Consider the following 16,778-nt stretch of genomic DNA (forward strand, 5'->3'; position numbering starts at 1 on the left):
TCGTACTTCTTCCCCATCTCCTCCCCCCCCCCCACTTCCGTATTCTGATTTCTTCCCCTTTCCTTTCCAGTCCTGATGAAGCTGAAACGTCAACCATTCAATCCTGTCCGCAGATGCTGCCTGATCTGCCAACTTCCTACAGTATTGTGTGTGTTGCTCAAGATTTCTAGCATCTGCAGAAGCTCTTGTGGTTAGTTAAGCAGTTGACCACTTGTGGCACGTGCTGCTAATTCCAAGCAGTATATTCCATGACCTTCATCTGAATCTCACCAGTGTGTAAAGCACTAGGTCATACTCTAAACAATCATGTAAGTAAAAGTTACAGTGCCATTTGGCCCACAACCCCCACTGCTCACTCTTTGTAATAGCTGTCCAATTAGTCCCATGCCCAACTCCTTCCACACAACCCAATATTTTCTTTTATTTGGACAATGGATGAATTCTTCCATGCACTTTTATTTCAATGAAAGGCAATTGGGAAAAAAATCCACGATCCAATCAACATTTTCAACTACCTACCCACATGAAGTCATACTCACCTATTTGTATATAAAGTAACATGGGCTTGGAAATAAATGGGAAGGGCTCACTTCCATCAATCAGAAATCAAAATCTTGGGATGTAGGCAAAGGGATTAGTGGATGATGATAGCTGGTAATTTGGTTATTATTGTCACATGTACTGAGACACACTGAAACATGATGTCTGTATGTCATCCAGACAGGTCATAGAACAGGGAACAGTACAGCACAGTGCCGGGTCCTCGGTCCGTGATGTTGTGTCAAACTTTTAACCTTCTCCAATATCAATCCAAACCTTCCCTCCATTTTCCTTTCATCAATCTGCCTATCTGAGATTTTTAATTCCTCTAGTGTACCAGCCTCTACTACCACCTCTGACATATACCACTCGGTATAAAAAACTACCTCTGACATCTCCCCTAAACTTTTCTCTGATCATCTGAAAAGGACTAGTTTTATCATCACCACTTCTGTAATGATTTGCAAAGGCAGTCATTGTACTGAGATCCTCACCTTCCATCGCATCCACAACTTCTCTCTTTGGCCTGTTAGCTGTGTCCTCTGTTGTAAAGATTAAGACAATTCCAGTGTCACTATTGGTAATTCCAATGACATTACTCTGGGAAAGATGGAGATCTTCTATAGGTATAGTAACTCTTTGTTTCTTATGCATTTCTGTGCCATCATAATTCAATTGCCCATCACAATGCTTCCTGATATGTTGTGAGATTACCTACCTGTAGCACCTTCTTGCTTTGCAACCACCTTTTATGTGGAGATGGGGGAACATTGACTTTCGCTCATATTCCCTACAGCCCTCTCTTATTGCTCACCTTGGGTTTTAGGCTTCTGTTTTTTCACCATCCATCCTATCTAGACCTTTCGCCATGTTGTACACCTCAGTCAGCCTCTTCAGCCATATCTGCTGTAAGGAAAGTAAACCCATCCTATTCTGTCCCTCCTCATAACTGAATCGATTCATCCCAGGCAACATCCTGATCAATTCCCTCTACACCCTCTCCAGGGCATATACATATTTCTACAATGTGGTGATCGGAAACATACATCATAATCCACTTGTAACCTCAACAAACTGCTGAGCTTTAGGGTCATATATTCAAAACCCCATGCAAATGAAGTCCAGCTCTCTGTTTGCCTTCTTCATTACTGTGTCCACATTGTAGGGATCTATGGATATACACCAAGATCTTTCTATACCAGGGCTCCACTTTTCAAAATGGATTTGCCACCCTTATTAGACCTCACAAAACTGGACCGTAAGACATAGGAGCAGAATTAGGCCACTCGGCCCACCATCTGCTCCGTCATTCCATCATGGCTGATATATTATCCCTCTCAGTTCCAATCTCCCCATAACCTTTGACATCCTTACTAATCAAGAATTTATCAACCTCTGCTTTAAATATATTCAATGACTTGGCCTCCAGAACCATCCGTGGCAATGAATTCCTCTTGCTAAAGAAACTCCTCAACATCTTGGTTCTAAATGGATGTGCCTCTATTCTGAGGCTATGTCTTCTTGTCCTAAACTCTACCACTGTAGGAAACATCCTCCCCACATTCACCCTCTCTAGGTCTTTTAATATTTTGCCTTTCAATATTTGATAGATTTCAAAGAGATTCTCCACTTATTCTTCTAAACTTCAATGAGTACAGGACCAGAGCCCTCAAACACTCATGTTTTAACACTTACATTTCTGGAGTCATTCTCGTGATCATCCTCTGAGCCCTCTCCAATACCAGAACATCTTTCCTTACTTAATAAGAGGACCTAAACTGTTCAAAGCCTTGTAAAGCCTTTGGATTACATCCTTTCTTTTGTATTCTAGTCCTCTCAAAACAAATGCTAATATTGCATTTGCCTTCCTCACCACCAACTCAACCTGCAAGTTAACCTTTAGTGAATCCTGTCAAGGACTGCCAAGTCCCTTTGCAGCTTTGATTTTTGATCTTTTCCCCTTTTATAAAATTATGAAATAGGACTAAGCCTTTATTCCTTCTACCAAAATGCATGACCATACACTTCCCTACCTGTATTCCATCTCCACTTCTAGGTCCATTCTCTGAATCTATCCAAGTCCTTTTGCAGACTTCTTCAACACTACCTGCCCCTTCACCTATCTTCATATCATCTGCAAACTTGGGTATAATGCAATCCCTTCTCAATTTCCATCAGATTAACCTGTAGCGCTGGAAGTTCCAACACATTAAACCATTCTGTGCCCAGACCTCATTCTGAGAAATCTGATCACTTGGCTGTCCTTCTGCTACATGCATACAGGCAGAGGCTAAAGAACAAAGCTCCAGAGATGAGGACAACAAAGAGGTGGTTGCAGGAGGCAGAGGGGCAGCTACAGGATTGTGTCAATTTGGTGGACTGGGCCATGTTCAAGGCCCGGATCTGAATGAATTGTCATTGATTGACACAGACTTTATAAAAAGAGTCGTAGATGTGTATGTCTCCACAAAACCATTCAGAGACTTTCCCTACCAGAAACCCTAGATGAACCTTGAGATCCACAATCTACTAAGAGCCAGATCAGAGGTAGGATCTCTGGAAAGCCATCTCACAGGTGAAGAAGCAATTTTGGACTAAATCAATGAAGGATGCTTGGCAGTTGTGGCAGGGCTCTAATGCATTCTCATCTTATAGAGTAAAATCAGGGGACATAGGCAACAAGAGAGCTTCGTTTAGAGATGAGTGCAATGCCTTATATGCTCACCTTGATCATGAGAACATGGAGGAACCATCACAGAATGCTACAGCTCCCAATGATCCCATGATTTCAGTCTCTGGGGCCAAAGTGCGAATATCCTTCAGGAGGATGAACTGATGAAAAGCATCCGGCCCAGACGGGGTACCAGACCAAGTTATAAAGACTTGTGCTGATTAACTGGCTGCAGTGTTCACTGAGATCTTTAGCTTCTCCCTTCTGCAGTCTGAGCACCCCCACCCCCACCCAGCTCCAGGAGCAGGTACATCCACAGTGATGATGTGTTTCAAGAAGTTGGTAATGAAACATATCAACTCCTCTCTGAGAAAAGAGTTAGATCTGCATCAATTTAACTACCAGAGCAACAGGTCCACAGCAGATACTATCTCATTGGCTCTCCATTCAACCCTGGAACATCTAGATCACGAAGATGTATACATCAGGATGCTCTTAATTGACTACCGGATGGCATTCAATACTATCATCTCCTCAAAACTAACCAATAAGCTCCAATACCTTGGCCTCAATACCTTGAGCAACTGGATCCTTACTTGTAGACCCCAGTCAATTCCGATTGGCAACAAACATCTCCTCTCTGCTTTGTGCTTAGCCCCCTGCTCCACTCACTTTACACTTATGACTGTATGGCTAAGCACAGCTCCAATGCCATTTTCAAGTTTGTTGATGACACCACTGTCACAGGCTGAACGAAAGGTGGTGATGAGTCAGCATATAGGAGAGAGATCAAAAATCTAGCTAAGCGGTGCCATAAAAACAACTTCTTACTCAATATCAGCAAGACCAAAGAGCTGCTTATTGACTTCAGAAGGAGCAAACCAGAGGTCCATGAGCCAGTCCTCATTGGGGGATCAGAGGTAGAATGTGTCAGCTACTTCTCTGGTATGTCTCATTTTCTATTTATACCCTGCCAGAGGCAGTGGTAGAGGCAGATACGTTAGGGAATTTTGAGTGATTCTTAGATAGACACATGGATGAAAGTAAAATGGAGGGCCATGTGGAGAGGAGGGTTTGATTGATCTTGGAGTAGCTTAAAGGGTCAACACAGCGTAGTGGGCCGAAGGGTTTGTACTGTGCTGTACTGTCCTTTATTCTTCATTTCTTTGTTAAGTATCCACCTACACACTCTATGCGACTGAACGTTGTCATCCATTGTCAGTACTCTGTACATATCCCATGTTTCCATTCATCAAAACCCCAATATCCCTTGACCTCCTTGGTTTCTTCGGATGTCACCTTCACCCTTCACCCTTAAGAGAGCACGTTCACTGTGAATGCTCAGATCTTCATGTCTAAAAGTCTGCAATTTGTCAAATGTAGAGTTGCTGCTGTCAGTCTACTTATGCTGGGTCCTGTCTTATTGAAATTGGCCTCCCTTAATTTCAGATCTTATCTTCACCTTCATCTCTTCTCATTAGATCAGGATTGTATTCAATCCCCCTAAAATGTTCACCTGCAAATACCTATCTAGCTTCATGATCTAAAGAACTCCCTCAATTAAGGAGCTGTGAAGCGTTATCTGAGTTATTATGTAGGAAACATAGTGGCTGGTTGTTCAAATGTGATAAATAATCTGATAATGTTTTGGAACCCATTAGCAGAAGGGGAAATATTGACCTGCAGTTCAAATTCTGCCAGACAATAAATACCTCCACCGGAAAAGGTGCAGAAAAGCCAAGATAATATCTGATGCAAAGGCCAGGTACAGGGCTACCATCCAATTGGCTGCTCTATCTTGGACAACAATAGGCTTCTTGAGCACTGTAGTCATCCAGGAAAATGGTGAGGTGCCATCGTACTCATATAGATTGTGAGAAGGCCTTGAGAATCAGAGATGAGTCACTTGCCACAGTCGTTGAACTGAAGACTCTGTATTTAGGTGGCTGGTCAGTTGTGATTCTGATCAAAAGTAACCTCTAGGCTTTTGATGGTCTCTCAACAGGGGTAGGTGACTTGGTAATGGTAATGTGCTTATCTATCAAGAGTAAATGGATAAACTCCTTTTGATTTATTTATTCAGATACAGCACAGAATAGGCCATTCTGGCCCTTCGAGATGCATCACCCTGCGATCCACCAATTTAACCCTAGCCTAATCACAGGACAATTTATAATAACCAATTAGTGTAAAAAAACAGTAGGTCTTTGGACTGTAGGAGGAAACCAGAGCACCTGGAGGAAACCCATATGGTCACGTGGAGAACATACAAACTGCTTACAGGCAGTGGTGGGAATTGAACCCTGGGCTACTGGTGCTGTAAAGTATACGTACACAATGCTGGAAGAACTCAGTAGGTCAGGCAGCATCCGTGAGAAAAGAGTAGCCAACATTTCGGGCCGAGACCCTTCATCAGGAATGGGCGGGGGAAGAGAGGACGGAAGCCCAGTAATGGAGATAGGGGAGGGGGTAGGGCCTAGAGGCGCCAGGTGGAAAACCAATCAGAGGAAAGATAAAGTGGGGAGGGGGAGGGGATAAGCATGAAAGAACTGTAGAGATAAAGAAGCAGAAAGTTGAAAGGGGAGAGAGGCAGAGAGGAACCTGGGATAAGGGAAGGGGGAGGGGGAGGGAATTACCGGAAATTGGAGAATTCAATGTTCATACCACCAGGCTGGAGGCTACCCAGACGGTAGATGAGGTGTTGCTCCTCCATCCTGAGTTTGGCCTCATCATGGCAGTAGAGGAGGCCATGTATGGACATATCTAGATGGGAATGAGAGGCAGAGTTGAAGTGAGTGGCAACCGGGAGGTCCTGTCTATTGTGACAGACGGAGCGTAGGTGCTTGACGAAGCGGTCCCCCAATCTGCATCGGGTCTCACCGATGTAGAGGAGGCCGCACCGGGAGCACAAGATACAATAGACAACTCCAGCAGACTCGCAGGTGAAGTGTTGCCTCACCTGGAAGGACTGTCTGGGGCCCGGAATGGTGGTAAGGGGGGAGGTGTGGAGACAGGTGTAGCATTTGCGCTTGCAAGGATAAATGCCAGGTGGGAGTTCTGTGGGGAGGGACGTGTGGACCAGGTAGTCGCGGAGGGAACGATCCCTGCAAAAAGCTGAGAGGGGTAGTGAGGGAAAGATGTACTTGGTGGTGGGGTCCTGTTGAAGGTGGCGGAAGTTACGGAGGATAATATGTTGGATCTGGAGGCTGGTGGGGTGGTAGGTGAGGACAAGGGGAACCCTGTCCCTGCTGTAGTGACGAGAGGATGGGTTGAGGGCGGAAGTGCAGGAAGTGGAGGAGATGCGGGTGAGGGCATCTTTGACGATGCCAGAAGAGAAATCACGATCCTGAAAGAAAGAGGACATTTGAAAAGTCCTGGAATGGAAAGCCTCATCCTGGGAGCAGATGCAGTAGAGGCAGAGGAACAGGGAATAGGGAATGACATTCTTGCATTGGGCAGGGTGGGAAGAGGTATAGTCAAGATAGTTATGGGAGTCAGTGGGTTTATAGAAGATGTCAGTGGATAGTCTGTCTCCAGAGATGGAGACTGAGAGATCAAGAAAGGGGAGAGAAGTGTCCAAGATGGACCAAGTGAACTTAAGGGCTGGGTGAAAATTAGAGGCAAAGTCGATGAAATTGACGAGCTCAGCATGGGTGCAGGAAGCAGCACCAATGTAGTTGTCAACGTAGCGGAGGAGAAGTTGGGGAGTGGTGCCAGTATAGATTTGGAGCATAGACTGTTCCACATAACCCACAAAGAGGCAGGCATAGCTGGGGCCCATGCAAGTGTCCATGGCTACGCCCTTGATCTGGAGAAAGTGGGAAGAACCAAAGGAGAAGTTATTGAGAGTTAGAGTAAGCTCCGCCAACCAGAGGAGTGTGGTGGTGCTGGGGAACTGGTGGGGTCTGTTATCCAAAAAGGAGCGGAGGGCTTTGAGGCCTTCTTGATGGGGGATGGAGGTGTATAAGGATTGAACATCCATGGTAAAAATGAAGCAGTCGGGGCTGGGGAATTGGAAGTTATTGAAGCGGTGAAGGGCATGGGATGTATCCTGGATGTAGGTGGGGAGAGACTGAACTATGGGGGATAAAATGGAGTCCAAGTAGGCAGACACAAGTTCGGTGGGGCAGGAGTGGGCTGAAACTATGGGTCTGCCGGGACAGTCAGGCTTGTGGATCTTGGGGAGGAGGTAAAACCAAGCTGCGCAGGGTGTGGAAATTAGGAGTTTTTTGGCTGAGGGAGGAAGGTGTCCGGAGTTGCTGAGGGTGGAGATGGTGCGGGAGACAGTGGGTTGATGTTTTTTGATGGGGTCCTGTGGCAGGGGTAAGTACGAGGAGGTGCTCCAAAGTGTTGTCTAATCACTATGCCACCATGCTGTTCTACTCTATCTTTGAGATAATCATTGCCAGGTGTTTATTTCAATGTTGTCTGGGTCTTGCTGCATACTTTTAAATTTGCTAATTTTAAATTAACATATTTATTAAAATTTAAAATTACATTTTAACTTATCATTATTGTGGAAGGAAGGTTACTGATGAACCAAATGGAGACACTGTGCCTTGGATGTTACTGAGAAATGGAATGGTTGACATCCAACACCACAACCATGTTCTTTTGTGTGAACACAGCTCCATCTACCGAAGAGTTTCCTCTTTGGCACTCACTGACGGCAGTCTTACCGGACTGTCTAATACAACAGTTGGTCAAAGACTGACTGATGTCCTGTCATTCTCATTCACTTCTGCAATTCAGCTCTCCAGTCAACATTTCGACCAAGATTGTGACGAGGTCTGTAGCTGAGCAGTTCTGGCAAAAGCTAAACTGGGTATTGTTAGTTGGTGAATACAGTTTGATGGCACAGCCACAATACTTTGTAAACACTTGCTGATGTTTGAGAGTAGACTGACATGACTGCAATTTATATTGCTAGTTGAGTAGGACAAACGCGACCTGCTTCTCTAAAAATTCAAACATATTGATGTTAATAAACTTAAATAATTAAGACAACTAAATGATCATACCTGCAAATTAAGTAATGAATCACAATAAGGTAGAACTCTTTTCCCTATGGTCATATTTTTACATTAGTCATAAGTTTAGAAATTTGAATATCAAATAAGATACTATTTTCCTCAAACAATAGATCTATGTGTTTCAGTTAATGAACAGCGAGCGTTGCCTTGGCAAAGCTTTTTCCCTTTTTACCTCATGCTAGTTTGAAACACTGCTCCCTTGTTGTGAGAGCCTGCTCCCAGGGTCTTTTCTACAGTCATGGCTTTACACATATTTACAGTGAGGAAACTTTTCCCCCTTTCGATTTGCTTTAGCTGCCAAAAGTAATTCTCATCAACATTACAAATTAGTTGTGGGAGACCAGGCAGACATAAAGACTTGGAATTCATTTTCCTCTGCATTGGAAGGTCCTCCAAAATTAGACCAGATTTGTTAATACTTTAAATGAGTATGTATGTGGACAGATCCACTTCTTGAATGCCTCTTACTGTACTGAAAAACTTGTTCAATTGCCACTTTCTGCATGATAAAATTTCTCTATTAGATAATATAATGAACAAATGTGCTGTTATCAAAATTATGAGATACTTTTGCATGAAACCAGTATTAAATACAATATTAATTCTCCATGATCTTAAGACATTTAGCTTTAACCCTGCTCTTACCACAGAATGGAAAATAGGTGGTGCGAGACTGGGTGAAGGGGTTTAAACTTTGCATCGTTTTCATTTCTATTGACTGAGTGTGTAAACCTAAATGAAAAGCCTAGCAGAGGTAAAAGCAGAAATGGTTCTCTAACCCACCTCTGCCACTAACTACAATCTTATGTGAAGGTATTTTTCTGAAGGGCATTTCATTGCTTTTCAATGGATCGAATAGGACTGAAAAATTATAAATGATCAAAGATCATAAGACATAGGAGCAAAATTAGGCCCTTCAGCCCATTTAATCTGTTCTGTTATTTTGTCATGGCTCTCCCAACCCCAGTTTCCTGCCTTCTCTCCGTAACCCTTGACATCCTCACTAATGAGGAACCTATCAGACTCTCACTTTATATGTACCCAATGACTTAACTGCTACAGGTGTCTATGGTAATGAATTCCACAGATTCACTGCCCTCTGGCTAAAGTAATTCCTCCCCATCTCTGTCTTAGACTCTTCCACTATTGGAAACTTTCACTTCACACCCACTCTGTCTATGCTTTTCAATACTTGACAGGTTTCAACCACAACCACAAGCGTTTCTGCAGATGCTGGAAATACAGACAAACACACACAAAATGCTGGAGGAAGTCAGCAGGTTTATTCCTTTATGGCGGGGGTTCCCAACCTGGACCACGTGCTTAATGTTATTGGTCCATGGCATAAAAAAGGCTAGGAACCCCTGTTCTTAGGAGAGGAATAACAGTCGACAGTTTGTGCCCAGAATCTTTCAATGGATTTAGAAAGGAAGGGGGAAAGCCGGAATAAGGAGATGGGGTTGGGCAATGAGTACAAACTGGCTGACGATTGGTCAAGCCAGATGAATCTCCTCTCCTATCAGATCCCTTTTTCTTCAGCCTTCTAGGTTTTTGTAACTATCAGCTCCCAGATTCTCACTCCATTCGGCTCCACCATCCACACTTCACCTATCACCTGACAGCTTGGACCCCTTCCCTCTCCCCATCTTATTTTGGCTTCTTCCTCCTGTCCTGATGAAGGGTCTCCCTCTCAATAAATGCTGTCTGGCCTGCTGAGTTCCCCCAGAGTTTTGTGTTTTATCACAGATTCAATCACTCATTACACACAAGGGACAGCTGATGGTGGCCATTTAACATGCTAATGCAAATGTGTTTGGGATGTGGGAGGGAATTGCTGTACCCAGGAGGAATCAATCACACAGTCAGCGGAAGACTGTAGACTCTATGTGGACAGCACCTTACACTAGGATTGAACTACAGTGGCTCAAGCTGTAGCACGGGAACTCTACTAGTTATACTGCTGGGCCACCCAACAGAGTCTCCCTGCTCGGGTTTTCTGTGCCTTTGGACAATTAAAGCAATGATCCATGTTGAATTTAACCACCTTAACTACCACTCATTTCATCCAGGGACTTGTAGATCTACACTCCATTTATTTTATATTTCTGATTCAATTAGTTATGACATGTATATCAAAACATACAATAAATGTGTTGTTTATGTTAACAACCTAAGGATGTACTGGGGGCAGCCCACTAGTATTGCTACACATTTTGGTGCCAACATCGCATGCCCACAATCTTCAGCCAAAGTAACAAAGCAGCAACAGCAAAGCAAGCCCCCATTGCTCCATCTCTCCCACCTACATAGACAGTCCTCCAAATCCAGGATAGGCCTCTAGGCCTCCAGCTTCCAGTGCACTCACAGACTCATAGACTACAGCCCCCACCTTCCCCACTGAATTCGCAGACTCAAGATTTCGGCAATTGGGGTCTCAACCTTCAGGAGTCAATGTTCAGAATCAACTGCAGGACATGTCCTCAAACACCAGATGATGAACTCTGGGCTCACCGATGATGAGACCCCAAACTGCAGGCATCAAACTCCAGATTTTCCCATTTACTACCTTGATGCTCCTTCTGACCAAGTTCCCCTGCGTCCTGTCATACCTCCACACATAGTGTCCATTTATTCCTTGAATTGTTTGTCTTCCAATAATCCATGATCATACACTTCTGAAGACCAAATTTAATGTGCCTTTCTTTTGTTCATTGCTATCTTCCTGTACCCTTGAACAGACCCAATTTAGTTGCCATTGGCAAAATCCTTAATAAAGGCCCAAATATTTAAGTCTATTATTTATACCAGGAAAAAAATGGAGCTTTATACTGATGCTGGTGGAATCCCACTAAGCCACTTTTTTATTCAACAGTTCAATTTTTTTAATATTCTTAGACAATTTTCTCTGTATGACTGTCAAATATCTTGTTAGCTTCCATTTTTACCACATCAAATGCTTTACTCCCACTCAAACTCCTAGTCACCTCTTAAAAACAATTAAATTGTTAGTCTGACGTGATTTACCCTTAATAAATCTAGTTGATTATCCTTGATTAATCTGCACCTATTTAAATATTTATTTATGACGTCCCACAGGAATTCTTCCAACAACATTCCTGTCAGACTCACTGGCCTATAATTGAAAAGGCTATTCTTTCCTCCTTTTAAACAATAACCTTATGGTCCTCCAACACTGTGCCATCAATAACCATATGGTCCTCCAAAATTGTCCTCCAACACTGTGCAATCAGTAGCCTTATAGTCTTCTAGCACTATGTCTACAGCCAAAGATAATCGCACAATTTCCAACCTTGCTTCTTTTAAAAGCCTAGAATATTTTTGTCTGGTCTGGTGACTAATCCACTTCTGACTTAGTACCCTCACTCTCTGTGTTTGTCATTACTAAAAATTCATACACTTCCACGTTTATGTCAAACTAATTTCATCACACACCGTATACTGTATTCATTCAGAACTTTGCGTGTCTTCCGCCGCCATCCACATATTTCTGTTCCCTTTGATTTTATTTACCAACACTTTTTCATTCCCTTTGCCTTCCAACTGACTTCTTTAATTTCAATTCAGTGACTTTAAATTCCTTTGGAATTTCTGCAGAATTGAGCTCTTGATATTTCTCTGACGGTCCTTCAACTGTTTCCATTCTACTAACGCAGAATCATTTCCCAGTAATGTTGGTCTTGGCTCTTCCAAAACACCGTTTAGTATAATTGAATTATAGTCACCACTTCCAATATGCCATTTAGCCAGTCTGTTCACGAAAACTGTTTAGTACTCATCTTAACCTTCCAGATATGTAATCACTGCACATTGCTGTTCTCTTAACCAATACTGCTACTCCTCTTCACTTTTGTTACCATCACCCTACTCCTTTCCCCACTCTCTAATGTTTGTCTTATCAAAAAACTTTATAACCAAGAATATTTGAATTATCCTTAGGCCTTGTCACACTGGCCCTTTCCATTCACAACCTGTATTCCTATTTAATTATAAACAAATTATTTCACTACAAACACTTAAGTGCCAAAAAATTTCATTTCCTCCTCTGCCTTCTTGGCTGTTGTTAAATCCATACTCTAATCTTGTTTCTACCAGAAATTTCCACATGAGGAAAAAAATTATTTTAATGTGTGGTCTCTGCAATGGTGAGACCTAACGTAGAATGGGGAACCATTTCGTTGAGCCCTGTTGCATCATCTACCACAAAAAGTGGGATTTCCCAATAGCCAGCCATTTCAGTTTCACTTTCCATTTCCATTCTGGCATGTTATTCCACGGCCTCAGTGAGGACACTCTTATGCTGGAGGAGCAACACTTCATACTCCATCGGGTAGCCTCCAGCCTAATAGCTAGAATATTGATTTCTCCCCATCTCTCTTATTCCATTTCCCATTCTGGTTCTCCTCCTACCTCTTCACTTCTTCTTACCTGCTCTTTGCCTCCCTCTTGTGCACCTTCTCCTTTCTATTCTCCCATGGTCCACTGTCATGTCCTATCAGATTCCTTTTTCTTCAGCCTCTTCCACCTCTCACCTCCCAGCTTTTCATTTCAAACCCCATCTCACCCACCCATCTTTCCCCTTATCTGATTTTACCTACTCATACTCCACCCCCCTTCCCACCATCTAATTCTGGTTCCTTCACCTTTCAGTTTCAGTTCTGATGAAGGACCTTGGCCGAATTGTCAACTGCTTATTCCATAGATACTTCTTACTCCATAGATACTTCCTGACTTTCAGAGCTTACTCCATAGATAATTCCTGACTTTCAGAGCTTCTGCAGCGTTTCGCATGTGTTGCTCAAGATTTCTAGTATCTGCAGAATCTCTTGTGATTGTTACTTCAATGTGCCCAGTTTTGACTCAAGGATGCATTCACTGCTCACCTTTTTAGTCTGTGTGTCAGATAGGAAAGTCCGAACAGACTCCAAAGTGGTGAAGTTACATGGTCATATGTTTCAAGCAGCAAGCTTTGCCAGAGTCAGGTCACGGTTACCTATAATGTGCAACGCAGTGCAAAGGTGTACAGCTTCTCACCGGTGATTGTTGTACTGTAATCGTGTGGCTGACATGATTTGTAGTTGCTCGGAGAAAGGAGAACTGCTGTTGTGTCCATTTTGCTCTGGATTTTCTATGAACTCTTCAACTGGGACTATTGATTATGTATCACATAATTCAATTATAACCATGGATTTGCTTTTAATTAAAGAGAGCAAAACAACTAATGCTCTGGTTGGAACCAGCTTTTGCTGAATACTACAGTGTTCCAAATCCTCATCAGGACATTGAATTAGGACACGGAAATATGCAGACCTAATTGTAAAACAGCACGGTTTCTGATTTCAGCCATTCAGAGATTTATTTAAAAGGTAAAACTATAAATCTTTCTCATTACACTGAATTTGTGTCTGTTAGCTAGTTTTGTTTGCTCAGCCTGTAAACTGATTGAAATTAGAAAATGATAGAACAAAGATTGAAAAACCAGTTTAGACCACGTCCTTCAGGTAGTCTTGAAAATCCCAGACGTCGGAGGAAGGGATCCAGGCAAGCACAGGGGTCTGGTTTCGGGCATAGAACAGTACAGCACAGAACAGACCCTTTGGCCCACAATGTTGTACTGAACCAGTTAAATTGGTAATCAAGAAGCCAACTGAATTAATCCCTTCTCCCTACATAATGTCTATATCCTTCCATTTCCCTCATGTTCGTGTGCCTTTCTAAATGTCTCCTAAAAGTCCCTAATATGTCTATCTCTACCACCACTCCAGGCACCCACCACTCTCTTTGTAAAAAAAAACTTGCCCCCTCAGATCTTTTTTGAACGTACCTCCTCTCACCTTAAATGAATACCCTTTGTTATGAGACATTTCAAAAATACTGCCTCCCTACTCTATCTATGCCTCTGCTAATCTGATAAACCTCAATTAGATCTCCCCTCAGCTTCATGTGAGAAAGGATGGGGCAGCAAGCACTGTGAACAAGTCAGAGCTGGCGATGAAGCGTCGCTGTATTGGGCCTGGGTTGAGGGTGACATGCTGAGTAACACTGGAGACCAGGTAAATGACTGCGACAAGCAGGGAGTGGAGACCTAATGGTAGTAAGCAGGAGCTGAATGGCTGGCCTCTTTCATGGGCCTTGGGCATTCAGCAATATTGTCTGAGATAGAGAATGTGGGCATCAGGGGTTTAGTGAGGTTGGGCTGGAAAACACCAAGGTCAGTGGGTCAGGTGGGGAGGGTAGACAGTGGCTGTGACGTTGGTGATGTGTAGGTAAAGGGGAACCTTTATGATTAGGGTATACATGACTTCAGATGAGATCCCAATGCAGTACCATAATGTAAATAACCTACTAGCCCTGTCAGTGGCAATGATGGTAATTTCCTGAAACAATTAGCTTAATGGTCCAAGTGGATGTTGATGCATGACTGACCCAGAAATCTCGTCAGGCAGTAATGTTAAAATAATGCAGGAAATGTCCATTCAGTGCTGAAGTTTGATCCTGAAATAGGCACGACTGCTTTTCACTCTGGAAACTGTCAGTTCAGACGCGCAGTTCAAGACAAAAGAGAGCCGAGCTGAGCTCTCTGTCAAAGCCGTGTCTCAGACTTCCGCTGTTTTTCAAGTTTGTAGAGATGGTTTTGGGGACAAAGAGTGGAGTTAGGGGTCAAGTGAGGGTTTAGGAACAGGGATATAGGAGAGTTAGCAGTCAGATTAGGGTGGGGACCAGGAGGAGTTAGAGGTCTCCACTCCGCACTCTGCTTTCAAAGAAGGGTGATGTTCAGAGTCTGTGCCCCTGCTCTGCACTCCATGCTTGATGGCCAACAATGTGCATATGGGAGGAAAGACATCAAAAGACTAGGCCTCCTCGCCAGGTTTGAAAGCCAGTGATGAGGATATAGGACGAATGACATCCAAAGAATTAGACCTCCACTTTGAATTTAAAGTCCGGCGACATGGACTTGTGACAAAGGACATCTATAGATGTTGGGTTGGTAAGTGATGCGGATGACAACCAGCAAGATAGGGGGCTGGTGGCCAATCAAGATCCTCCAGGTTGGTAGGTTCCGGGATTGGATGTCCATGTCAGCAGAAGGCACGAGGATTGGTGATCCCCTAGATATGTGAGCTTGTGTGTCCAAAGCTGAAGGCCTGGAGGCTGGGATCCCATCATTGGCTAATGCTGGATTCAATACTGAAGTTTGAAGCTCAAAGAAGCCAGATGTCTGTGAATCTATGAGTCCACTGGAAACCGGAGGCCATTTCTTAATTACATTATGAAATGAGGAAATGGCTACCGGAAAATGCTTTTTTATCTTCTTATAGCCTTCTCCTGCTTTGCGGGCATCATTTATTTTAATTTTCAGAGCGCTAAGCAGCTGCTTAGAGGAGCCCATGGCTGCTGATTGTTGGGACAAGGTTTGAGGAGTTTATAAAGTATTTATAAAGCTTTGAAATTTGCATCACCTGGCCATAGCCCTAACAAGCCAAATAAGGCCTGAGACCTTGATAAAAGTTATCTGAGAACTCAAATCTCTTGGGGTGCCCAAACTTTATACAAAACAAAAATAATACACTAATCTTGCTTAAAATTTTGAAAATAATGTTTCATCTTTAACTTTATGACTTTTGGAGATCAGTTCATCTTCTATTCACAGTAACAGAAATTTTGACCAGGGATGCCCAAATTTTTGCATGCCACTGTATACATACATATATATATATATAGAGAGAGAGAGTCTCTCTATGAATTCTATGAATTGAAAATGGACTCTTGTGGTTAATGATCAGTAATGAGGGTAAACTCTCTCCCATACAAGTAATTGTCGAAATGTTTTAGAACCCAAACCATACTCAAGGACTTTATGTCAATCTGTGCATAATTCTTCTCAACAGCAGTAAGGGAACATGATGTAAAAGCTATGGAGTGTTCACTTCCATCACTCATAGTATGTGACATGACATCGGGTGAGGCATCACAGGCTAGGTACACTGGATGACGTGACTACAGTGTCTGGCCTCGCCTTTCGTTCAGAAAGCTGGCTCACACTGCTAGGTCCATTGCTATTTCTTCCCATTCTGTAGTAATGAGCTCAAGAGGTGAAGCACAGTAGCCAGGTTTGCTAGGAAACTTTTACAGCAGTTGACAAATCCTAAAAAGTACCGCAACTGTGACATGTCCTTTGGCCTTGGGAAATCCAACACTGCTTGAATTTTCTCAGAACACTTGTGCAAATTCTAATGTACCAATGGCGTGACCGCAGTAAACGGTAAACGGTTTAAAGAATTCACACTTATCGCATCATGCTGTGAGACCATAATCTTCTACTCTTTTTTACACTGTCCTGAGAGTTTGAAGATGTTCCTTGTCATCCCTACCGATAACAATGATGCCATCCAGGTAACACTGAATGCCTGGGCTGTCTTGGAGCACCTGGTCCATAGCTTTCTGCCAGAGGGCAGGTGCAGATATTACTCCAAATATAAGCCTATTATAATGATATAGCCTTTTGTGAGTGCTTA

At 43.1% G+C, this 16,778-nt stretch overlaps 1 protein-coding gene and 1 long non-coding RNA gene across 5 annotated transcripts in view; one reads left to right on the plus strand and one right to left on the minus strand.

The window, feature by feature from the left end:
• dipk1c (divergent protein kinase domain 1C) overlaps positions 1-16,778 on the minus strand; it is a 91,804-nt gene that overhangs the window by 50,818 nt on the left and 24,208 nt on the right. For 2 of the 3 annotated variants that reach the window (XM_059971374.1, XM_059971372.1), the window contains exon 1: positions 5,848-13,615. The exons of the other annotated variant lie outside the window; for it this stretch is intronic. In XM_059971374.1, coding sequence (XP_059827357.1) covers positions 5,848-7,193 — 1,346 coding nt within the window. In that variant the 5' untranslated portion in view covers positions 7,194-13,615. Of the gene's footprint in view, positions 1-5,847; positions 13,616-16,778 lie in introns of those variants that run through there. 3 annotated transcript variants of the gene reach the window in all.
• Positions 1-16,778, plus strand: part of LOC132395078 (uncharacterized) — a 112,953-nt gene that overhangs the window by 20,475 nt on the left and 75,700 nt on the right. The gene's annotated exons all lie outside the window — the stretch shown is intronic.

Source organism: Hypanus sabinus, chromosome 1, assembly GCF_030144855.1.
Source record: "Hypanus sabinus isolate sHypSab1 chromosome 1, sHypSab1.hap1, whole genome shotgun sequence".
Classification (NCBI taxonomy): domain Eukaryota; kingdom Metazoa; phylum Chordata; class Chondrichthyes; order Myliobatiformes; family Dasyatidae; genus Hypanus; species Hypanus sabinus.